Source organism: Gekko japonicus, unplaced genomic scaffold (genome assembly GCF_001447785.1).
Source record: "Gekko japonicus isolate JY-2015 unplaced genomic scaffold, Gekko_japonicus_V1.1 scaffold307, whole genome shotgun sequence".
In the NCBI taxonomy this organism is placed as follows: Eukaryota; Metazoa; Chordata; class Lepidosauria; order Squamata; family Gekkonidae; genus Gekko; species Gekko japonicus.
In genome coordinates this window covers 895,887-920,366 of record NW_015171511.1, presented here as the reverse complement: position 1 = coordinate 920,366, position 24,480 = coordinate 895,887, and the positions used below count along the sequence as shown (strand labels likewise).

At 44.4% G+C, this 24,480-nt stretch overlaps 1 protein-coding gene across 1 annotated transcript in view; it reads left to right on the top strand.

Moving 5' to 3' along the window:
- Nucleotides 1-24,480, top strand: part of MAGI1 (membrane associated guanylate kinase, WW and PDZ domain containing 1) — a 664,522-nt gene that overhangs the window by 581,050 nt on the left and 58,992 nt on the right. The window contains exons 13-14 of the mRNA XM_015419356.1: nucleotides 3,081-3,112; nucleotides 24,040-24,256. Of these exons, the coding sequence (XP_015274842.1) occupies nucleotides 3,081-3,112; nucleotides 24,040-24,256 (249 nt within the window). The remainder of the gene's footprint in view (nucleotides 1-3,080; nucleotides 3,113-24,039; nucleotides 24,257-24,480) is intronic.

The following is a 24,480-nucleotide window of genomic DNA, read 5'->3' as shown; positions in this document are numbered from 1 at the left end:
GGAAAGAGCTGGGGAAATGGAAATAAGATTTACCCCACAAGTCTTTGCGGGTTCCCACTTGTTAATTTTTAAAGCACAATTCTAACCAGTTTGGACCTAACACAAAACCACGGTTTATATTAGCTATGGTTAGTTCACGAAATGGGATTTGACTACAGACAATCATCCAAATCTTGATTTGCCTTGAAAAATGCTGGCTTAATCACCTTCACTAGTATCTCTGAATGTCTTGCAACTAGCATGGTGTCAGCATTAAGTCAGAATGTTCTAGCCGCACAGAACTGCAATTAAGTAACTGTGGTTAATAGAACAAACTGTGGTTTCAGATCCTGGTTTGACACAACTAATCTTGTAGAACAAATTTAGAGTCCAGTGGTATCTTGAAATACCATGAATAAACCTTTGTTGGTCTTAAAGGTGCCACTGGACTCTAAATTTGTCCTACTGCTTCAGATCAACACGGCTGACCACCTTCAACTAATCTTGGTTAGTGGATTGGCTCACATTCATGTGGTCACATTAACTGTAGTTTAGTTTAACTAAGTTATGGTTTCATGTATGACAGTGGTTCTTATGCAACCCTAGAGATGAGAAAGGGCATGACTAGAGCCATAGTTGAGAGGATCCAAATTTCAGGATTCTTGAGGGCACTCCGCACCAGGACCTGGTGTCTTGGGCATTCAGAAGTAAGTGCAAGCACAGAATTGTCTCTTCTAAGGCAGCAGCTCAGTTGGGGAGTGAGCCAGTCATTTCCATCATCCTAGAAGAAGATGGTGACATCTAGTAGCTGAGCATGCCGCAGATCTCGTCAGTATCCTTTGATACACAATTGTAAGTCAGCCTTAGAGACACTCATCTATCGTACATATGCAAATACTTCCAATTATTAGCATGTATTATTTGTATCTTATTTTATTCTTTTGAAGCTGGGGTGTGGAAGGGGAAATTGAAGGGTGGTTTTTCTAGTGAATGGTAGCTTCCCTTGGTTTGCTACAGTCATTCAGTCACTGTCAGCAAATTGGCATCTCTCATTTTATTATTTAATCTAAACTGTTTTCATGTTTGCTATGTGGCAGTCAGTTGTAGCTCAGAAGGACTTGTGCCTGGTTGTTGGTATTGCAATAAACAGGCTCACCTAAGTGACAGAACCTCCAATAATTGTGTGTTTGTGTGTGCCCATTCGCTTTTTGCTGTTGTGCAGAAATTGTGGGTCCCTGTTCTAGTTCACTTGCACTTCTCCACATTTCCTTCTCTGACGGCTACCACATGGAAGGCCCACTTGGATTGCTTTCTACATTAAAACTTGAGGCAGCTGTAATACAGACTCCAGTCAAAAGAATGAACGTGCAGGCTGAAGGAAAATAGGAAGCGTTGCTAGGCTGCTGTTAGACAATGCTAGATTTGCCACGTGTATCATGTGTCTAAAACAGTGACACAAATATTTAGGGCAAATTTCTCTGTGACTGACTAACAGTGACGTAGAACATGTGAAAATGTAACAATGCGGTGGGCAGCACAACTGCACCAGAGCATAGAAGACATTTTAATTTGTTATTAGTCACTGCTTGCTGTGCTTTCTCTCTTTATACCTTGGAATTTTTGAGTGTACATGAACGTCAGCTGACTTGGCCATATGGGTCCTGGTGATCTGTCAGGTAGCAATGAGTCAGTTTGGAGTCCTATTTCATTATCACAAACCCTTGTGTACCTGTTGTTTTTCCTCATTAATATCACTTGTTCTCCCTCAATATAGCATTGGTTAGGAATGTGTTTTTCACCTTGTTTCATGGAAAACGTGTTAAAAGGAAAAGAGAGCTTAATATTGTCTAAGTGCTTCAGGTTTTTGTTTTTTTTTAAAGGAAGCCAATTTCACATGGTTGTGTTCCTTTGCACTCTAATACACAAAATGGGGAATATATTTATGTAGCATCACTTTGGCATTTTACTCCACTGGCCCTTTCCCTCCAGTTTCTGAAATAATATCTTTGTAACCCCTCCCCCTCTTTGGCTCAGAGCATAGTTTTCCTTCATTATTAATCACTTCCCATAAGCTTGAGCCCCTTTACTAATGGGGCTATTATGCTGGGGAAAGCAGTGGTGGGGAAATTCTCTTCCTCTTGTTGCCCACTGCCAGAGAGCAGATGATATGCGGCAGTTCTCACAGGGATGGTCTCCAAAAGGCAAAATTTCCTCTAGGCTTTCCCTCCAGAGCCTTAAAAGTGATTTCTCATTTGCATTTTCCTCACTATTAATTTCTTGGAAAAACTCCATCCCCCTCCCCAAGCTAGTAATTCACCTCTCTGCATCCCGTTGGCATCTGTGACAAGACCAGAAATTCTTAATCGTGCTGTGCTCTGTAGAACTATCCGATGATGGTCTCCTCATATAATATCACACAGTGGACTTGGCACCAAACTTAGGGCTTATTTCCGTTTTTTAAAAAGGGAGTGTATAAACCGTATGCACCTTTTGTTCTTCCATTTCTGCTTTGCTTGGCTGAGCATCTCATTTCAAAAGCTTGTATATAAAAACCTGTCTCTTCAAACAGAAGTCTGTCTGTCTACCCATCTCTCTCTCTCTCTCTCTCTCTCTCTCTCTCTCTCTCTCTTCCCACTACTGTTCCGATTGGTCTGATACATTTGACAAGCCAGTCGCGTCAAAAGGTAATATCCTTGACTTAATTGTAAACTAAGACTCTCTTAATCCAAGGGAGCGTTTGAGATTCTGTCCAAGTGTTCAATTTCCCAGGCCGCTGAGGTCTGTGAATTTCTTTCTCCAGCCTCCAGGCTGCTGCAGCACAACTCAGCATAGCTAATGCAGATAGATCTCCTCTTCCCCCCCCCCTCATGCTCTCCCTTTCTCTTTCCCCTCCTCTCTCCAACTCCCCCCCCCCCCACGCGCAACCCTGTGCTTTGATTCGATATGAACAGACTGGCAACTCCGATGCTAGAGCAAAATCTGACATAACTCTGCAGATGGCTACGTTCGGATGATACACCTAGGATTTTTTTTTCTTTTAAGGAAGGGGTAATGATTTATGTGCTAATAATTCTTTTTTCCCCCTTGTTGCCATTTTTCAGGACTGCCAGCCCCAAAGAAGAGTCCAAAGTCGGTAAGCACTTTTCAGCTACTATACCTGTTTGATTATTTTTGTCTGGGGCGTGGGTGGGCGGTTTCTGGAAATATAAATAAAAATACGGCGTGTGGGGGGGGGGAGAGCTCGGTGTATGCCCGACAGCTGCTTCTTTCCTACCTCTCAGACCCCACCCCAAATCATTCAGTTTGAAAGTTGCAGGATATCATTCTATTGCAGCGCTAATTGCTTTGCACCGGCTTGTGCTGAAGGAGGAGAGCCGGGAGGATTGCAGTGCAGAAATTGGAATTGGGGGTGTGGGAGAGAAGATTGGAGGGAAAGGGGATAGGATTCAGTGGAGTGGCTTCTACATGGTTCCTTCTGATGGACTGAGCTTCTCTGGCACTTTATGTACCCTTTAAAATGCCATTGTTTCTTTGTTGAATGATTGTGAGGGGGAGGGGCTCCTCCTCCTTTTCAGATCATGCCTACTATCGGTAGCTTATGTTGCTTTTTGAGATTTTAAGTGCATGGTTTGCAAGGCAGAATAATTAAAAAAGAAATACATCCCTAAGCCTGTTCCTTAACCGGGGAAGGGGGGGGAGGCTGCCACAATCTGAATATATCGTTCTACTTTCCAGCATTTAGCTGCCTGAGCATTGGAAGTGTGAGATGGTTTCTTTTGCTGTGGAGGGCATCCTTTGTTGTTTTTGCTTGGGTTTAGCAGCATTACGCTGCAGGTGTGGGGTTTTTTTTTTTTTTTTTTAAATCTGCTTCTTAAGAGGAGAAGTGGGGGGGGGGGATCAATATTTCCTTGTCCTTGCTAATGGTTTCCTTGTGGGAGTGGTTACCTGGTTGACATGTGAGGTAATAGCTTGGAGATTATTGCTAAAAGTATAATTAAAACAGAGGATTTAACCACTGGGGGGGGAAATAAAACAAATTAACGAGCTAAGAGCGGGCAAGGAGAAGAGCAATCTATTTTATAGGGAGTTAACTGTCTAGAGGGTGAAAGTTTTTCCATTTGTTTGGGAAGGGGGAGGGCAAGAGGGAAATCTTGTTTCCAGCCAGTTTTCAGAAGGTAAGAATGAGGTCGTTGCAGTAGCAGAAGACACCACAAAAACTTCCCTGACGGTCCGTATTGGAAACAAAGATTTGTAAGGCACCTGACCCGGTCCAGAGAGAAAGACGAACAGAATTCTCCTCCTGCTTTTGATGCAACTTTCGCTGCTAGTCCAAAAGGAAAGCCCTGAAATAATTAATGTGTTTCTGCCGGCTGAGGGCTGTGCTGATTAAAGTCACATGACCTCGGGCCTCTACCATTGTCAGTTTGTATTATCGTTGGTGAGGGCGGTTACTTCGGTGGCGCTGTCAGGGAGGAATTCAGCCTTTGGTTCAAATGGATGCAAGCGTGCAAGGGACACGCCATCCTGTTGGGTTACCAGGAGAAGGAAAAAGGTGCGTGCCGAGAATGGAAGAGCAGTTTGCTTCCAGTCAAAGGGGCAAAATGATTTTTCAGTCTTCTCTCCCCTCTGTTCCCCACTCGTGCTAATTAAATTACGTCTTATGGAAGGCTTAGCAGGGTTGATTGGGGAAAAGGCAGTCTTCTCCCTCCACAGTCAAGTTGCAGACAGTGTTCCCCACTAATTTGGAGTTGCTGTGAATGCCTCTCTCCAGTGAATGGTGGTTCATTACAAGCTTTAAGGTTTTGTGTGTGGGACCTAAATCCATTTAGAGATAATCCTTCTCTAGTGAACAAAGATCCTGTTTACAAACAGGTGTCTTTCGGGAGCCTTCTTCCCTTCAAACCCTTTTTCTTCTTTTCCCTTCAGCAGAATTCAGTTGATCTCTGGAGACTGTTCCTTCATCTTGAACCCCTTGAATGCTACATTGCTGGAAGCCTTTACCTTCCAGTCAGTGGTTGTCCTCTACTAGAAGAGGGGAAATCCCCAGAAAACCTAATTTATCCTTAAAAATATGTGTTGAATAGAATGCATGTTAACCACATTCCATCATACAGTGTCTTGTTTTTTGTAATGCAGTAGCTGTTGCATTAGAGATATCATCCCGTTCTCTGCAACATCTAGAACATTTCTTATATGTTAAGTTTTGTGATGTAGACTAGACTTTTGTAGTTTTAAATGGAAGAATAGCAGAAATAAAGGTTCTGTGCTTGCGGTATTGTGGGAGGAGGTTATAAATGGATTACAGTAAGCATCCTTTGAACTTCCAGCACCAATCTGAATGGGACTTCCCCCCAGTTCAGTTCTTGAAAATGACATGAAATATTTTTAGTGATGGTTGCTGTTTGTCGAAGCCTACATGTTGACAGTCTAGCGTGATGACGCAGGCATCGGAAATGCCGAGCATCAGCCCTTGAGGTCTCCTCCCCAGAGCCTACTTACATGGTCTTGTGGTTGCATTTCTTTTTTCCTTCCCCCCTTTTTAGTTTTTCTCCAAGAGTCCCTTAAAACACTAATTATTTCTTGATCAATAATAGATTAGCTGCCGTTCCATGAACTATGTGCAGCCAGCCTTGTGGCATTAAAAAAAATAATGAACCAGACACACTCACGTGCCTCTCCTGGCCTTAATGTTTTCTGTTGTTAGATTTAATTCAAGGATAGCAAGTTCAGAATACTTTCCAAATGCATCAAACACATCAATTTCAAAAGACATCAGGGCAAACTGGCAGTTCATCTTACAAGAGAATTTCCCGGCAGGCTACTACCCTAGGAGGCCACTGGCGGCCAGCAACAGTCCCTAGCCCAGCGACTGTGACAAAAGGGTGACTTAACTCTGAACTTTAAACAGCAATGATATTCAGTATCATCAGTTGTGGGAGGAAGCAATGGATAAGCTAATGCCCATTGCTAGTTCTGCTGAAGTGAGTGGCCCCTTCAGCAGCGGCCTATAGTGCCACAGAAACACATCACTATAACTTGTTCCGAGGCCATTTTGATTTCCCAGTTCACTCCTCTCCCCTGTGATAAATTGCCAGTCAGACAATGCAATGTAACAAATTGGATAGGGCTGAGGGGCCCAGTTTGTATGTCAGCAGTGTGTTGTGTGAATCAGAATGGTTTCTGCCAGTACACCAAACCATATGTGTGTATCTCCATGCTGCTGGTGTGAAGCAGTGCCCACACTGTTCAAGTAAATTCTAGCCATGTTAAGAACTCACCCACCACAAAATCCTGGTCAGAATTGTCTTTGAACCAGGCAGACACATACTCATAAGGTGGCGTGCATATTGCAATGATAATGTGCAAAGCAGGTGGTAGGAGATGTACAAGTTAATCTCTTGGAGTACAATCTGGGAGACTCAAACTCCCACTTTCCACAGAAGCTTGCTGAATAACTTTGGCATAGTTACACACACTCAGCCTAGCGTACCTCAGAGGGTTGTTATGATGAGAAAATGGAGAAGAAAATGATGTAAGCCATTCTGGGTCCCCATTGGGGAGAAAAACAAGGTATAAACAAGGTATAAATGAAATAAATTAAAACTGGCCCATGTGCTGAGTCAGTTCCCTGTTGAGACTCCCCACTCCCAGAGTGTAATTTATCACTTTGCTTATCATATGGAAATTTCTGATTCTTGTGGAGAGACTTTCCGTGCCAGCAATGTCTGATGCTGTCATGGAGGTTTTCCATGTAGCAACTTCCCACATGACAAAAAGCACAGTATGGCAGATGTGATGGACAGGAGGCTGTCCTGCCTCTGAAAGGAAGAACAACCACCCAGCTGTTTTATCTCAAAGCTTATGCGAGTGCTGCTTCAGCATCCAGTCACCTTTCAGAGAGGAATGGAGTGTTGGCAGGAAGCACAGTGGGAGTTAGTTCAGGTCTACCTCAGCAAGACATTTGAAGGGTAGCTCTGCCTGGTAGTGTGGCAGAGTGGCTTAACTCTACCTCTGGGAGTGAATAGAGTACCTGTTTGTCAGGCCTGTCTCCGGTGATGAGCAGACCGTGTACAATGTAATCTCAGTTTGGGGAAAGGACAGGCTGGTGCAGGTAGAATCCTGTGTGTGAGAGAAAGGATCCAACCTGGTGGGTAGTCAGTGAAAGCGTATTTGTACCTGAAAACATTAAAGAGAATTCAAACCATAATCTGAAGCCATAGCTAGCTTAAATTTATTTACCTCAGTCAGGTGTCCCCTTTGAATGTCTGGAGACCTCTGCTGCTGGTCTGTTCTTTGAAACCAACCTTTTCTTTGAAACCACATGCAGCTGCTGGTGTGACCTTGGGTCAATCATAAGTTCTTTCAGAGCTGTTCTCTCAAGGGCAGTTCTCGAAAGAGCTCTCTCAGCCCCACCTACCTTACAACATGTCTGTTGTGGGGAGGGGAAGGGAAAGGAGATTGTAAGCCACTCTGAGACTCCTTCAGGTAGTGAAGAGTGAGGTACAAAGCTTCTAAATAAATAAATAAATATTTTTTTTGCATACAACTCCTGCCACAGTGGTCTCTGTGTCCTTGCTCACTATAAAACTTACCTCAGAGCAGTGAACCCAAAGCATTCACACTTGCTACCCTAATGACATCCTGTAGCTGAAGAGAATATTTACAGCTCAAAGCAAAGTCATAAGAGGCTGTGCCATTCCCCTCTTTTCCCAAAAAGGACCTGTCACAGCAGGTCATGTCAAGCTACCAAAAAGAACTGTCTTGTTATCTGGATCAGGTGACAGTTGTAGAGTCAACCCTTTAGGGGTGATGCTCCTAGATATAGTAGCACCTCCCTTCAGATTTGAAGGCCTTGTTCCGGCCATGTCTTTGATTCTGTGATTTCAAAATGAAGTAGCCAGATTTTTATATTTTTCTTCACTGGGAAGTATCTTCTGACCTCAAAGTAAAAGATTGTGATTTGTCGTTTTTATGCAATATACTAGCTGTTTGGTTAAATGTTCATGAGTAATGTATTTATTTTTTTCTTGGGATTTATATCCCACTATTAATTCTTGTTCAGTAATTTATATATTTGAGACGAAAGGAAGGAGGGTCCATTTATTAGCACTGATAACCTTTTGTGAAATCTGGGTCTATAGGTTAAATCCTCAGCTACTCTGATTCAAAATAGTGGTGGCAGTCCATCCCACAAAGACCCAACTGTCTTCACTTCCTATAGAATTGAATGGATGGGAAAGAGAACACTACTGCTGTTTTAGCTTCCCAGCTGCTGTGAATCTGAATGCCGATATTCCTTTACAGAGACTCCAGCATAGAAAGGAAGAGAGAGGGCACAGATTCTATGGAAATCAACTGAGTTATCCATGGGCTGATAGTCTTTTTATTTTATTTTTAAACTAGGAATAAGGCCCATTGTGGAAATAAATATAATGAGCGCTAGAAAGAGGCTCTGGGAGAGTGCCAAGGCCGTGGGCACTCAGCATCAATTTGCTATGGCAACCTCAGCAGGGTATAAGGACACAGAGTCAACCATTTTCTCCAGGGGAACGGATCAATGCCATCGGGAGACCATTTGTAATTCTGAGTGATCTCCAGCCCTCACTTGGAGATTGGCAACAGTGGTTCCCCATTAGGGAATGGCTGGTTTGGAGGGCAGAGTCCATGGCATTGTACCTGAGGCCCCACTCCTCCTCAAACCTCACCCTCTCCAGGCTCCATCTCTCAAATCTCCAGGAATTTCCCACCTGGAGTTGGCAACCCTATCTCCTTCCCAGCCAAGCCTCAACCTACCTTAATTTCCCCCTAACTGATCAGCTGTCCATGTCCCCCCCACCAGCAGCCCCCACCGTGCTCTGAAGCCCTGACTGCCACATAACCTTGGCTGTCATAGGGGGGCCAACTCAGCAGGGTATAAGGACACAGAGTCCACGATTTTCTCCAGGAGAACTGAACAATGCCATCTGGAGACCAGTTGGAATTCTGAGTATTCTCCAACATGGATTTTGGCAACAGTGGTTCCCCATGAGGGAATGGCTGGTTTGGAGGGCAGAGTCTATGGCACTGTACCTGTCTGAGGTCCCATCCCTCCTCAAACCTCACCCTTTCCAGGCTCCATCCCTCAAATCTCCTGGAATTTTCCATCTGGAGTTGACAACCCTATCTCCTTCCCAGCCAAGCATCAATCTACCTTCATTTCCCCTCACTGCCCAGTTTTCCTTCCCCCCCCCCCCGCAGCCTCTACTGTGCTCTGAAGCCTTGGCTGTCATGGGGGGAGGGGCCTGTCAGCAGGGTAGGAGGACACAATGAGTTTTCTCCCAAGGTCAAAATAGGTGTGTAAAGGGCCTTTTACCAAGCTTGGTTGACAAGCAGCAGGCACTGAGGGGAAAGTGCTGGTAGGTTATCACCCCCCCCATACAAATAATGTGGCCCTAGTTAGGTATAAACAGTAGTGTAAACCGCTCAGAGACCCTTCGGGGTCAGAGCGGTATAGAAGTCGGGGGGGGGGGAAGTAGGCTTCCCACCTCTGAGTAGGGAAATACCTGGAGATTTGGGGGGTGGATCCTGTGGAGGGCAGCGTTTTTTTGGGGGGGGCAGGAGGACTCAACAGGAATTTCCAAACCTGGAGTTGGCAACCATACTCAGGACTGGGCCCAATGAGTTCCTCACAGAGGCGTAGAAAGGGTTTTGTTTCTTTGTCTATTTACTGGCAGAACCAAGCTTGGTTGCCTACCAACAGCCACTGAGGGAGAAGTTAGAATGCTTTGGCCGGTGGCCTCTATGGCATTCTATTCAGCTGAGGCCTCTCCTTTCCCTTCCCCAAACTCTGGCTTCCTTACCTGGAGCTGGCAACCCTATGAGTTCCTCGCAACAGCCACTGAGGGAAACCTTTGTCCCAGACAGGAGCTAAGCAAGAGAACTGTGTTTCTTGGGAGACACAGAGCTTCTGACACAGAACACAGTGACTGAAAGGGGAGTGGGCAGGGAAGAGGAGAAGACCCAGCCAATGGCACGCCAGTAGTCTTGACTGGCAGCCAACGGGCCAATGGCTGAGGGAGCGCATGCAATCTCGCTACCCCATAGGACAGAAGCCACCACCATTCGGTTTTTATAAATAAGAGAGATTAATTTTCAGTACCTAGAGAAGCGGGTGGAATTAAGAAGGTGGTTTTCCTGTGAAAACTTTGCCACTCCTTCCTTCTTTAAATCCCATAATTTCCTTTTGGAATTTCTTAATTCCTACAACATTTATCATGTTGAAGGTGGCCTTGGTTTGAATGCTGTTATCAATCTGAATGCACACCACTTGAACAGCTAATATGACAACCTAACCCTCATTGGCCCTCTTGCAACTGTGAGATGCCTGGCTTGGCTAGGCTTTTTTTTTTCTGGATGGTATTTATTTATTTATTTCTATTTATATCCCGCCTTGCCTGCACAGGCAGGCTCAAGGTGGCATACAACAGTTTAAAATGCAGTAAAACAAAAATAAATTACATAAAGTGCAATTGAGTACAGATGGTGAATTTCTATGAGGTGGTCCGATATAGCTATGGCGGTGTCCAGAGTTGTTCTGAGTGCCAGTAGAATGGGTGCCATAACAGTCCAGTTGTTGATAGCTCGTTCATCAGTGGTGGCTCCTAATTGAAGACCTGGTGGAAGTGCTCCGTTTTACAGGCCCTGCGGAACTGTAACAGGTCTTCCGGGAGCTCATTCCACCAGTGCGGAGCTGCCACTGAGACGGCCCACACTCTGGTGACGGCCAATCTGGCGTCTTTTGGGCCAGGGAGAGTCAGGCGATATTGCGACCCTGACCTCAGTGCTCTCTGGGGGATATATGGAGAAAGGCAGTCCCTCAGTCCATCAGAAGATCAGGCAAATACTCCTGTAGCCTAATAAGTTGGATTGACCCATTTCATTGTTTCCGGTTGCATCTATGAAAAGCAGTAGAATATCTGGCTGCCACCTGCATCTATTTCCCTTGAGTCAAAAATCTCAAATATTACTGAAGTACATAAAACAAAACTAAAACTCTTATTTATACAGTTGTTTTAAAATTTCTGCAGTCTGACATGCTTGTACATTTGTAGATCATCAAAACCCAGCCATATCAGCCAGTTCCATTGGCTTCTATATTTTTGGTTACAAAGTCCAAAGCTTTGGTCCAGAGATGACACTTTATCTGTTTCCCAGAATACCATAAACATGGGAAATAGCATTGTATCTTCATCAGTAAAACAGGTTAATTGTACCTCATTTACAGACTTAAATATTCTGGATTAAATATCTGTTAGAAACAGTCTCCGAAGATTCAACAACATGCTTATGATTTCCCAGCCACTCTTAATTTTCTCTTTGTCTAAATATAGTTTCTGTTGTTGTGGCATTAAATTGAAATTTGCTTATTTCCAAGAGAGTAGTCTGCTGAGGGTAGTGCATGGGTCGTAGATACTGTCTCCTTTATGTAATTGGTAATACAGTTTTCTGTATAGCCTTAATTCCAATTTAATGAAGTTTCTGTATGGGCTGTGTAAACAGGTTAGATTTTGAATACAGAAGGAATCTTCAGGTATTAATAGTAGCCTTAACTTCTTTCTGAGCTATGTTTAAGTTAACATGGAACAATAAGCATGTGTAAATATTCCATTTTTCTTTTATTTTAGTTTTTGTACATATTTGTTGTGCATGTTTTCATCCCTCCTGTTTTCTTTGCTAGTTTTCCCATATCATTTCCTTCTTTTATAGCATTTTTACATCATTTAATGGCATTTCTACCAAACACAATCCTACACTATTTGCACTGTATACATAAAAACTGGCATCTATGTTAACATTAATTTTACTGTCAAATGTCTTTATTTTGGTTGGGGAGGAAAATCACTGCAGTTTCACCCTGAACACTGAGAAATCATAAAATACACTCCATCTTTCAAATTGAACCAGAGTAGTAACAATATGTAGTATGATTGCATGTCTTCACACCCAGAGCATTGCTTCATTTTTACAGTATACCATTGGTTGTAGTAATAAGGGTTGGGGGGGGGATATGGAAGTATACCTGTTGGTTCATCAGTTACTGTGGGCATATATCTGCCATCAGTTTTCTTTCATGTTAGAAGGGATATGTGTAAAGAATTACTTAGACATCTAGATTTTCATCCGAAAGAGTCATATCCTTACCTATATTATATTGGGGAAATTTCACTCCTGATTCTCCCCAGATGAATGTATGTGCTTGGTACACTGTAGATCAGGGGTATCAAACATGCAGCCCAGGGGCCAGATCAGGCCCCCAGAGGACTTCTATCAGGACCGCAGGGGAACTGGCTGTCCCCTGCTTCTTCTTCCAGTTCTACTGCATGAGATTTCTGTAGTGAATGTCAGTAAATCAAAAGTAGGTTTGCAGTTTACAGATACACACTTGAACAGCATACTCAGGATTGCAACAGCACAGACATTTTGATGCAATAATTCAGAGCAAGAGGAGTCAGTTATCAAGGCACTGTTAAATATTGCAAAAGTGCTAGTGTTTTAAGCATGTTTTTATTTTAAGTAAGAAAACCCTTTAATTGTGTTTGTCTCTGTCCTTTATAAAGTTTATATCTCCGCTACCCGGCATGACATTTTATGACACACATGGCCCGGCCCCAAAAGGTCGCATTTATGTAGATTCGGCCCTCTTAACAAATGAGTTTGACACCCCTGCTTTAGATACTATACCTGCAGCATGAAATCTTCCTTTTTATGGGTTTGTCTCATGGTGCTCCATAACATCAGGGACTGCCAACACATGGGTGGATCCAACAGCTATAGGGTTCCTTTGTAACTGATCATCTTCTTAATCCTGGCTGGCTGGCAGGCACTCCCACCCAGAAGCATCAGGGCCACCTGATGAACCCATGGAAAAGTAGTTTCTGTACTGCAATTTTCTGTAGCAAAGAGATGTGGAATATTGAAGGCGAAAACTCTTGGCTCATACCTGCAGAGGTGGTAAATGGTACAATGTGGCAAAAATGGTTTTTCATTTCATCATAATGCCACTTGTAAACTGGTTGATTAAGGCAAAAATAAGCATTGTTTTTTGGGGGGTGCATTTTTGCATTTGGTGTGTGTGTGCCTGAGCCTGGAAGTCATGGTGACCTCTGTCAACTCCCACTAGGGCATGGAGGATGTTCAGAGAAGTGGCTTGATAGCCTGCCTCTGCCTCCTGGCCCTGGTACTCTTTGGAGGTCTCCCATCCAAACACTGTTTAGCTTCTGAGATCTTATGAGATTAGGCTTGCCTGGGCTATCCAGGTCAGGGTGCAAAAATAAGCATTATTGATATGCATTATGCAATTGAGACATTGGACCGACCTGAAGATTCTTTCTCTTCAGTGGGAGCGAAGTCATCCAGAACTGGTTATGGCACATCTCTGCTCTCTCTGATGGGGCTAAGCAAATTTCTTTGTGTGGCTTCTGTTGGAGAGACCTAGGCTGACCCTCCAGTCATGTCCAAGCCCTGCTGTCCATCTGAGTCTTTTATTATTATTATTTGAACCTTCAGGTAGGTCCAATGTCTCATTCTCCTTCAGTGGAGGGAACTCATCCAGAACTGGTTAGCTGTACCCAAGCGGTATGTTCGGGTGGGATCCATGTTCCCTTTTTCTGTTCCACCTCTTGTTGCAGCACGCTTCTTCCAAAGGCTGCCTTTGCCGAAGTCAGCTGATCTATGTCACAAATTTGGAGAACGACACCCATGTTGCCACTCTGCATATCTCCTCCACTGTTGCTCTATAGTCACTGCCGCCCTGGTGGAGTGTGCGGTTATCCCTCTTGGTGCCGGCAGGCCTTGTGCCTTGTAAGACTTTATGATGTATTGCTTGGCTCAGTAGGCGACGGGGTACTTAGAGACCCTTTGTCCCTGGTTCTGTGGGCTGTGCGAGATGAAGAGGGCATATGACTACCTGAACTCAGCCATTCTGTCCAAGTATATATGCAAGGCCCTACGCACATCCAGCCTGTGCCACACCTTTTCCTTTAGATGTTTCAGGTTCAGACAGAATGAAGGTAGGGTAACTGGCTGGTTAAGGTAAAAAGCAAGATTCACTTTAGGGACAAATGAAGGATCCATCTGTAGGGACACAGAATCTTTCTGAAAAATGCAAAGTTTGTTTCTCGAGGAGAGTACCACTAGCCCTGACACTCTCCTAGCTGATTTCACAGCTACCAGGAAGGCGACCTTGCAGGAAAAAAACTTGTGCTCCGTGGACCTTAACGGCTTGAAAGGCAGCTTAGTCAGTGCTCTTAAGACCTTAGGTAAACTCCATGTAGGAGACCTATGTCGTACCAGTGGTGCCAACTGTCTGGTCCACTTGATGAATCTCTTAATGTGTTTGTTCGCTGAGAGGCCTCTGAGTCTGCAAAGCCCAAGGCAGGAGTTCAGAGATACCATCTGCCTTTTCAGAGTATTAGGTTTGAGACCTCTCTTCCAGCCCTCGAACAGGTTGGTTTAAGGGGGTCAATGGCCCACTTCCGAAATGTCAGCCATGTGTGGTTATAAATTTGCTTCGTCACTGGCCTTCTCGCCTGGAGCATGACATCCATTGCTCCTTTAGAGAGTCCCTGCTCCTCTTAAGTCCACCCTTTCAATCTCCAGACTGCTGCAACCACAACAGATTTGGGTGGTGAACGGGTCCCTGGTGCAGAAGATTTGATCTGCATGGGAGAGGCCATGGAGTCCCGGTTGACATCTGCACCAGGTCCAAGAACCAAGGCCTCCTTGTCCAGTAAGGGGCCACGAAGACAACCTCTGCCCCCTTTCTCCTGATCCTGTTGAGCATCTTGCCTATCAGGGGCAATGGTGGGAAAGCGTACAGTAGACCTGTTGGCCATGGGTGGGACAGTGCATCTACACCTTCTGCCTTTGGTTCCTGGTACTGATCAGATGTCTGTCCAGCTGGTGGTTTCTCGATTTTGTATCAGGTCCATCACTGGATTGGTGATCCGGGCGAACACTTCCCTGTTCAGACTCCATTCCCCTGGGTCCAGGTCTTCTCTGCTCAACCAGTCTGCTTGCTGGTTGGCTTTGCCCATGAGGTGTTCTGCTTTGATGCTGGCCAGGTGTTTTTCCACCCACCTTAGCAGATGCTTTGCTCCAGGTTTAGGGACCGTGACCCGGTGCCTCCCTGTCAATTTATGTGTGCCTTGGTTGTCATGTCGTCAGTGCATATGACAGCGTGTTGGAATGCCATTATGGCCAACCAGACTGCCCAGAGTTCCAGCCAGTTGATGTTGTGACTGGACTCTGACATGGACCACCAACCCTGTGCCACCAGGTGCATGCAGTGAGCACCCCACCCCCCTCTTGCTCATGTCCATTGTAATGACTTGATGAGGGTGGATAAAGCTGGTCCCCTTGTCCAGGTTCTCCCATACTGTCCACCATTCCAATTCCTTTCTCAGGCTGTCTGTTATCACTATGAGCCTGTGTCTGCATTTGTTGATGTCCTTCTAAAACAGTAGGAGGGACCACTGTACTGGTCTGGAGTGGAGCTGTGCCCAGGGGACCATGTCAGTGGTTGATATCATGAGTCCCTGCACTGCAGCCAGGTGCATGAGTTCCACCACGTTCTGGGTCCTGACTCCTGATGCAGGTAACAAGTTCCTTTATTTTTAGCTGCTTTTCTCCCTGGAAGAAAACTTTGGCTGGGATTGTGCAGATTCTGGCCCCCAGGTGAATGATGCCCCTTAACGGTTCCAGTTGGCTTTTCTCCGCATTGATGAGAAAGCCATGTGCCCGGAGATGATCTACCACTTTCCCCATGAAGCATGCTGCTGTGGCCTGAGCTGCTGCTCTTATAAGAATATCGCCCAATTAAGAGTAAATGGGAATCCCTTCCTGCCAAAGAGCCGCCACCTGCACCCACCATAACCTTGGTAAACACCCAGGGGGCTGAAGAAAGGCCAAAAGGCAAGGCTGTGTACTGGTAGTGCCATCCCTGGTAACAAAAGTGGAAGAAGTGCCTAGAGCCTGGAACTTTTTAGCAACCCTTTGGTAGGGAAGTGAGAATTCACTGTGGCAGTAGTAGCGTGTTCTAGATATATTGGGCTTTGGGTGAAAAAATAACCAGGCACTAGGGGTGAGTGAGAATTGCCTTCAGGTAACAATGTGAAGCAGACCTGGAAACCACATATGGGGCTGTTTAGCTCCCTGTCCTTTCCTGGTTCAAATGGCTGCATCCCAAGCATAACACAGTTTGGCTGTATTTTCTCAGTCTCTTCCACTCTTTCTCCTTCCCTCCTTCAAATATCACAGAGGGCTGGATTAAAGGGGAAGGAGAATTTCACTACACTATGTTTCCCCCGGTTCTTAAAATCAGGAGAACTGGGTTATTTTCTGCTTCTTTCCCTCTGCTAGGGAAAGGCAGAGAACACAAGAGGGAAAAGGGTCAGAAAGAAATGCAGGGGCTAGATGCGCTACATGACTGACAGGGCAAAAGCAATGGAGCCAGTTTCTGTGTTTCTTTCTGTCCTGTTATGTCTTCTGTGCTGAGGGGGAAAGAGACAGTCGATCTAACCATCCTGTTCCACTCACCTGGGCTAACAGTAGATGCCAAAGACTTTGCTCAGTATCCATACAGAAGGTGTGGACAGTTCTCATGTGCTTAGAGGTCTTTCATGCTCTCAGTCTTAAAGCCTTCACTTCCAAGTCTTGGGCATGGAGAGTGAAAGGGAATGGCCCCTGTTACATCTGTACCATGGTGGAATGGTGCCATGTTAATTGAAGCTGATTAAGCAACTTGGAATGGGCAGCCTCTCATTCTGTAATTATTGCAAGTCTTCGAGTAAACCTTCACCTTGCATTTTGCAGTTTCATGGTTTAAAACTTCTGGAAGGCTAGTAAACCAGCCCTTTGACCAAACATCTTGAAATCTGGCATACTCCTTTATGGTTGAGTTCTGTGTCATCATTCCTGTGTCACAAATATGACCACACAGGAGAAAAAAAAGGTGGTGATAATATTTTATGTTTAAAGTACTTCGATGAAACAGCCATTGTTTATGTCTGAGGGTGGTTTTCTCAGCACATTTTCCTCATGTGATTTTTTTTTCCTTTTGAAAGCCAAGTGTGAATTAGCTGCATTTCCTAGCAAGGGGGGAAATTATCACAGGAGTTGAGCAATCAGAGCTAGCACACGCCATTTAGATTTTTGTTTGAAGGGCAGAGGTAATTTCGAATTTAAGTCAGCAGAGAGTTTATATCATTTTAAAGAAGTGCCACGGATGGGTCAAGAGCTGTAGGGGAAGGCAATAAAGAATTTGAGAGTAAAGTCTGCTTGTGGAGTTCTCACACTTCTTAGCAAACAGTTACACAACTTTCTAAAAAAGGAAAGGAAAGGCTGCATCTTCTGCTTCAAAGGGCTCGCAGGGAGCCTGCTGTACAGAAGAATGGGGAGGAGGAAGAATGGGGAAGGGGGGTGTTTGACCTGTTCATTTCTATTTGTGAGTAGTATCTAGCGTAACTCATTGATAAGTTATTAAGTTGGGATTCATTGTGAGGTTTTGAGTCATCCAATTATAGTTAGACACATTGTCCTCAAAAATTAATTATGTAAAATTAAACATAAAATCAGCCCTGTGATATAGAGAGGATATCATGAAGGTTTGTGATGATAGTGAGGAAAAGCCATGCCGTTCAGTTCAAAAGATTTCGTCTTTGACTATGTTGCCTTTTTGGAATTACCTTTCTCTTCTTCCCCCCCACCTTGCCTCAGCACATTTTTTAGTTTATGCACCAAATCATTCACACATGAGTTGGACTTTCCTACATGTAAAATTATTTAAGTCAGAACCTGAGGCCACAAGCTCTTGAAGTCAGGATGCTTGTTGGTGTGATTCCACCTCAGTGAATGCATTTGTGGTAAAAATGTTACTAATGTTTATCCAAGCACTGGCCAGTAAGGTTGTTGTATCATGCTTTGTTTATTAAATATATTTATTAAAATAGTTTTTCCTACCTCCCCTTCAAAAAAAGAGATCCGAGGTGGATATGTGCCCTCCAACTCTAGCCTGGAAGCTGGGAGACCTTACAGGCGAGGGCAAAGTTGTTGAGTATAACCTTTTTTCACCCCCCACTGTTCTCTTGGTGGTTGATTATTATGCCAGTTTAAAATTGTCACCACCTCTTCCCTGATTGGTTGGGGTTTTCCCAGCCAATGGAGGAGTATGTAGCAGCTGAGCTCCCTCCCACTTATTCAGAATGAGATGCAGTACTCTGAAATAACAGAATGAAGCGTCAGGGCGGGGCTTCCAGATTTTACTCAGAACTGGCTGCATGACAATACCACATAGCCAGTCAGATCTTATTGTACAACAGTATTGTTAAACTGTTTATTTTAACTAAAGACAGGAAGCTTTAAGACTCCCTCTAGAAAGGGAACTTGTCCATTGTTTCCACTTATACTAAGATTGACTTGGTAAATAGTTTCTTACTACTAGTGGGAACTCATGTCAGAATTACTAAAAGAGTTGTGTGTTTTTTGTTGGCGGCAAAGTCAAATTTACCCTTCTTGAGAGAGATATCCATAGTGTGAACCAAAGCTGGAAGAGGCAGTAATTTTGCAAACTTCTAAAGCTTGCAAGGGACATGGCATGACTAGGGCAATGGTTACAGGCTGAATATCTCCAGGCTGGTGACTCCAGGCCCTAAGGAAGCCAGGCTTGCTGTTACCAGGGCCAGGGCCTTTTCGGTGGCAGCTCCTACCTAGTGGAATGAGCTCCCGGAGGAGATCAGGACCCTGCGGGACCTTGTACAGTTCCGCAGGGCCTGCAAGACAGAGCTCTTCCGCCAGGCTTTCGAGTAAGAGCTGCCACTACCACCACCGAATTGGAAACAGCGGGATATGGGAATGGCCCTGTGATGATCAAACTGCAGCACTATGGCGTGTGAATACCACTGAGCTGGGATCTGACTGAATATCCTTTGGATACCATCTTTAAACTGAAGACTGCCACCTGCAACCATCTTGAAGCACTTTTTTGTAATTTTTGTGTTTTATCTTGTTTTTATGTATTTGGCGTGCGTGCCTGGATGTTAGCCACCCTGAGCCCGCTCGCGGGGAGGGCGGCCTAGAAATCGAAATATAAATAAATAAATAATAAAAATATGGACAGAAAGAAAGGAAGAAGCGTGAGAGTCAGGGCTTTGTATCTGTTCCATAGTGGATGGTGATATAGTCATACAAGAAGTATAAAACAAAAGTCCACCTTAAAGACTAACAACATTTGTATCAGTTTGAGTTTTCATGAGTCATCACTCATTTCTTCAGATATGTGGAGGGAAATCAAATTGAGAATTCTATTTAAAGGGAAGAGTACAATGATGGAAGAGAGAATGAGGCAGAAAGGTGGGTGTGAAAGGTAGATCTCCCTCCCCCCAGTAATCTTCTCTTTAAATAGAATTCCCTCCACATATCTCAGGAAGTGAGCTGTGACTCACGAAAGCTCATATTGAAATAAATGCTGAGTTAGTCCTTAAGGACTTTTGCTGTATTTTGCTGTAAAAGACTCATATGTCTCTACCCCTTTGCAATCATACAAGGAGAACAGAGAAGAGAATGAGAACCTTGTTCTTTGATTTGTTGATTTTGAAATACTGATGAGATGTCCAAGTGGAAACGTGGGGAAAGCAGTTGGTGTTGTGGGAATTGTTTGAGGGGGTACTGAAAGTCATGGCATTTGATGTAGTTACTCAGGGACACTGTGTAGAGAAAGAATGGAAATCTCTGAGAGGGCTCTGGTAAGAGAGAACTGAGGAAGATTTTACCCCATGGAAATACTGAATGAATTGATGGCTGGCTGGGGGAATCAGCGGAAGACAGTTAGAACAAAAAAACCTAGGTTGCTAAGGGAGTCCAGCAGGTGACGGTGTATTAATTAATTAATTTACTTTGTTTCTAGCCTGCCTTTCTCACTGAGAGTCAGGATAGCTTGCAAAGTATCAACAGACAGTATGACATCCAATAAACAACGCAATAGAACAGCCCTGACTTGATTTGTCCAGGCAAGACCGATCTCGTCAGATCTCAGAAGCTAAGCAGGGCCAACCCTGGCAAGTACTTGGAAGGGAGACCTCCAAGGAATACCAGGGCTGGGATGCAGAGGCAGGCAATAGCAAGCCACCTCTCTGAAATGTCCAAGCCCCACTAGGGGTCGCCAGAAGTCAACCATCACACACACACACACACACACACACACACACACACACACACAAAATACCTGTCTAAGGCACGGCATAATAAAAAGCCGAAAGTGGATTGCAAAGGCAAAAGACAATGCAATAAAAGCAAAGTGATATGGTAAACATTGCAATATACTCTAACCCTATCCCCTTATAAAAGCATCCTCCTGAGTTGTTCCATTATACTACAGTTCTAATCTCTTTGTAAAGATGCTGTCTTGAACTTTTCTGTTTTGCACATTCCGTGAAATAAAGTGTTTGGGCCTTCCTGGCCACATCAGGGGAGCCATTCCAAAAAGTGGGAGCCATGAGAGAGAATGTATGAGTACAGGCTGTTGCCCTTTGCAAAGTGGTACCCTCAGAAGATTTTGCTCAGATGAGGAAAGCTCCTGTAGCAGAGCATGGTAGGAGAGGGGGTTCTGCAGGAGTATGGGCCCAAGGACATGAAGGGCTTTGTAGGTGATGACCAATACCTTGATCTGAGCCCGGTTACTGATTGGTAACCAATGGAGTGATTGCAGATCAGGTGTGAATGCTTCTGATAGCAACCAAGCTGCAGTGTTCTGTATCAGTTTGAGCTTCTGCGTTAAGTGCAATTCTATGCAAAGAGTGGCATGGATCCACATGACTGTACTGGCCGAGTCAAGGTAGGGGGGAGCCATCTTCCATGAAGTTGGAAGAAAGCATCTTTTGTTATTGATCTTCCTGAGCAATGTGAATCTTCTGGCATGGATTTAGAAGTGTTCTGCAGCCTGGCCACAGTCACATATGGTTAGATATGATCCAGACTATATTACAGCACCACACTTTAGGACAGTTCAGAAACTTTTGTTAGTGCCAAATACTTACTTGGGCATGGCAAAACGATAGTTTAACCCTACTGCTACTTCAGTTGAATGGGTTAGCACTTCGTTTCTGTGCTCAGTTCAAGGTGACAACACTTATTCTCAGCATCCAAAGCACCTCTTCCCCCTGTACCAGCCTGCCTGAATCTTGACATCCAGGCACGGTACCTTCATGCAGAACCCATCTTTTACAGAAGATAGGTTAGCTGAGAGTCATGTGAAGGCCTTTCAGCTGCTACCCCAGACAATGAAATTCCTGTCCCAAGGAGGAAATTGAAGACATTTCTTTTCTGCAGGCTTTTGAACTGAATTGAAATATGGGATGGCATATACTATTCTTAACTTGAGCCTATCACTTTATAATGCTTTTATTGAACTGTGACCTTGAAAAGACTCTAGAGTTCTCTTCATGGGTTTTACAGAACATGTATAAGGAATCCCTGGAAGATAAATTACTTGGAATTTACTTAGCTTAGTTCTGCAGGGCCTGTAAGACTAAGATGTTCCACCGGGCATATGGTTGAGGACAGCGAAGGATCAATGGCCTCCAGGTTTCTTCCCCCCACCTTCTCGATTCTCTGTTCTCTCCTGGTTAAGATCCTCCCCATGGGTGGAATATGGATTGTATGTCAACCACCCCAGCTATCTGTGACACCATCCCAACAGTAGATCAAATTACTGTTTAGTACTGGAGCTTAATTGTATTGAATGTATTTTATTATGTACTGATGTATATTTATTCTGTTCCTATATGTGCTGATGTATATACATGTTGTATGCTGCCCTGAGTCCTGCTTGCAGGAAATGGAGCGGGATAAAAATTAAATTAATAATAATAATACTGGCTAAGGAAAGAGTGGGAAATCTATTTTAAAAAAAAATATGGGCGTGTTACTTCCATCGAAATAACTACTTGTAATGTATGAGATGCTCTTAAATAGTTATATAGGAACGGGTGTCCGCATGATAACATAATAGCTTCTAGTAGCAGGTTATTGTCACACCTTGTGATTTTTTTGTGGGTGTTTACTTCATTTTGCGTATTTACTTCATTTATACCCCACCTTTCTCCTCCATTTTATTCTTACTAACCCTGTGAGGTGGGTTAGGCAGAGAGAGAGAGTGACTGGCCCAAGGTCACGTAGCAAGATTTTATGGCATATTGGGGATTGAAACCTGGGCCTGCCAGATCCAAATCTGATCTAAACACTGCACCATGCTGGCTGTTAACTTGGCCGTCAGTTTATGGAAGATGGGGGACCCCATTAATGTATGCTGCTGCTCTTGGTTCATGTCGTTAGCATCTTTATTATGTGGTGCCGTATAGAATGTGAACCTTCCTTCCTAATTTCAGTTTGTGGAACCAACGTGCTTCTGGACTGCAGCATTTAATGTTGTATTACTAGTCCTATCCAGGGGTCATTTCGTAGAAAAAGAGCTAGGGGAACTCATTAGCATAACTCATTAGCATATGCCACACCCCTTGACATCACCTGAAGTGTGTCATAAGGCCACACCCCCTGACATCAGGGTGTCATAAGGCCCGGCGGTGGACCTGCAAGGCCGGCGGGAATGCAAGGAAGCCCCGCGAAGGCCCTCCCTGGCCCCAGGCAGGCAGGGGTGGGGAGAGGCAGGGAGGAAGCAACTTACCCTCCATCTTCTCCTGCCTCCTCCTGGCTGAATGAGGGCCGGAAACGGGGCAGCCGGAAGCAGGGGGCGGGGCTTCGTCATGTGCCCCACCCCCCGTACCTCACCCGGGGGAACTGCGACCCCCCCGCGATCCCCCCCGAAATGACCTCTGGTCCTATCGCATTGTTCATTTGCATTGTCTATTGTACACCTTGCACTGTGTGAGCACATCGTCGCTTTCCTTGTTCAATTTTGTGCTACTGCATTATACATTCACTGCCATATCTTGTGTGATTACATTTCCCCCCTCCGTCTCTCTGTCTGTACTCTGTTATCCACCTTGAGTCTTGGTGAGAAAGGTGGGCTATAAATAATCTAAATAAATAAACTAAGCTCACTAAATAACCAATCGTGTTAACTGATTTTAAGTTAGTTAAGTAACCATTTCCCAAAATCTGTAGCTCTCTATAGTCACCCACCCAACATAATCCTCTCAATGAAGCTTTCATCCAGTGCTTAGTATCCTAATATAAGGTGACAAAGCTGAAGGGAAATGAAGATGTGGGATTCTAAATGTCTTTCCCTGCCCACTCACTGGTTTGCTAGATTTGGAGAGATTCCTGCTATACTTCAGTCCATCAGAAGTTGGTGGTATTCTACATGGTTGTTTTAACTTCTTGTGTGAAGTGTGATGAGGGATAAACAAACATGTGGGGCAAAGACATATGGAAACTAATCGGAAGTTTGGCTTGTTACAGCTGAATATGGCAGCTCAGCTTTTGGCTGGAGCAAGCCAGTTCATAGATGTCACACTGATTTTCAGCCTTATTGGTAGTTCTGGCTTTAATCTGATCTGTTGTTTATTTTATTGTGAGCCACACTGGGCCAGCTTTTTGTGGGGGGGAAGGTGTGTCATAAACAAAGCTTGTATTGTATTGGCTTGACAATACGGCCCAGGACAAAGTTGTTCCCCACTGGTCAGAGATGCTGTTCTGAGCATAGGGTGAAAAAAATATGAAGCCACCGATCTAGTAGGGAACTTTGATTTGCGGTGTGCCTGTAGGTGGAAGGTTGCATGTTGTTCTCAGTGATGGATGACTTTTCCCTTTCTCGCATCCCTTTGTCACTCAGTCTGTCTATCACGGGGAAAATATATCTGTACTCAGCACAAAACTGGAAATGGTAGAAGCCAAAATGTGACTATATGTCTATATCTATATAGATAGATATAATTTGGGAGCATGCAGAAATGCTGAACCTAGACCCAAAAAAAAAAAACCTGCAGGAAATTGCTCACTTGCAAGCCATTAACCTTCTTGGGATTTTTTTCCTCCCTTCCCCATCTCTTCTGGTGCTTTCGCTTACAGCAACCACTTGAAAGGAAAGATAGCCAAAACAGCTCTCAACACAGCGTCTCCAGCCACCACAGCACACACACTGCTTCGCCTGTCCACAGCACTCAGGTGCTTCCCGACTACCCTGCCCCTGAAGCGCCAGCTGTAGATCAACCAGACAACGCTGGGCAGAAGAAGCCAGATCCATTCAAAATCTGGGCCCAGTCCAGGAGCATGTATGAAAGCCGACGTAAGTATCAGATGAGACCTTTTCTTGTTCTGGGGGGTAGCTCTAGATAGCAGCTTTCTCTAGCTGCTGGGACTCAAAAGCATTTTGTCTGATTGGAAAAATAAATAGACCTCTTGTTTTGTTAATGTGATGGACTCGGTAAAACTGTATGCGGCCAGAAAGAGGTTGCGGTGGCCCAAGGTTAGAGAAACACAATGGTGAGAAGCCTCAGAGATCAGCAAATT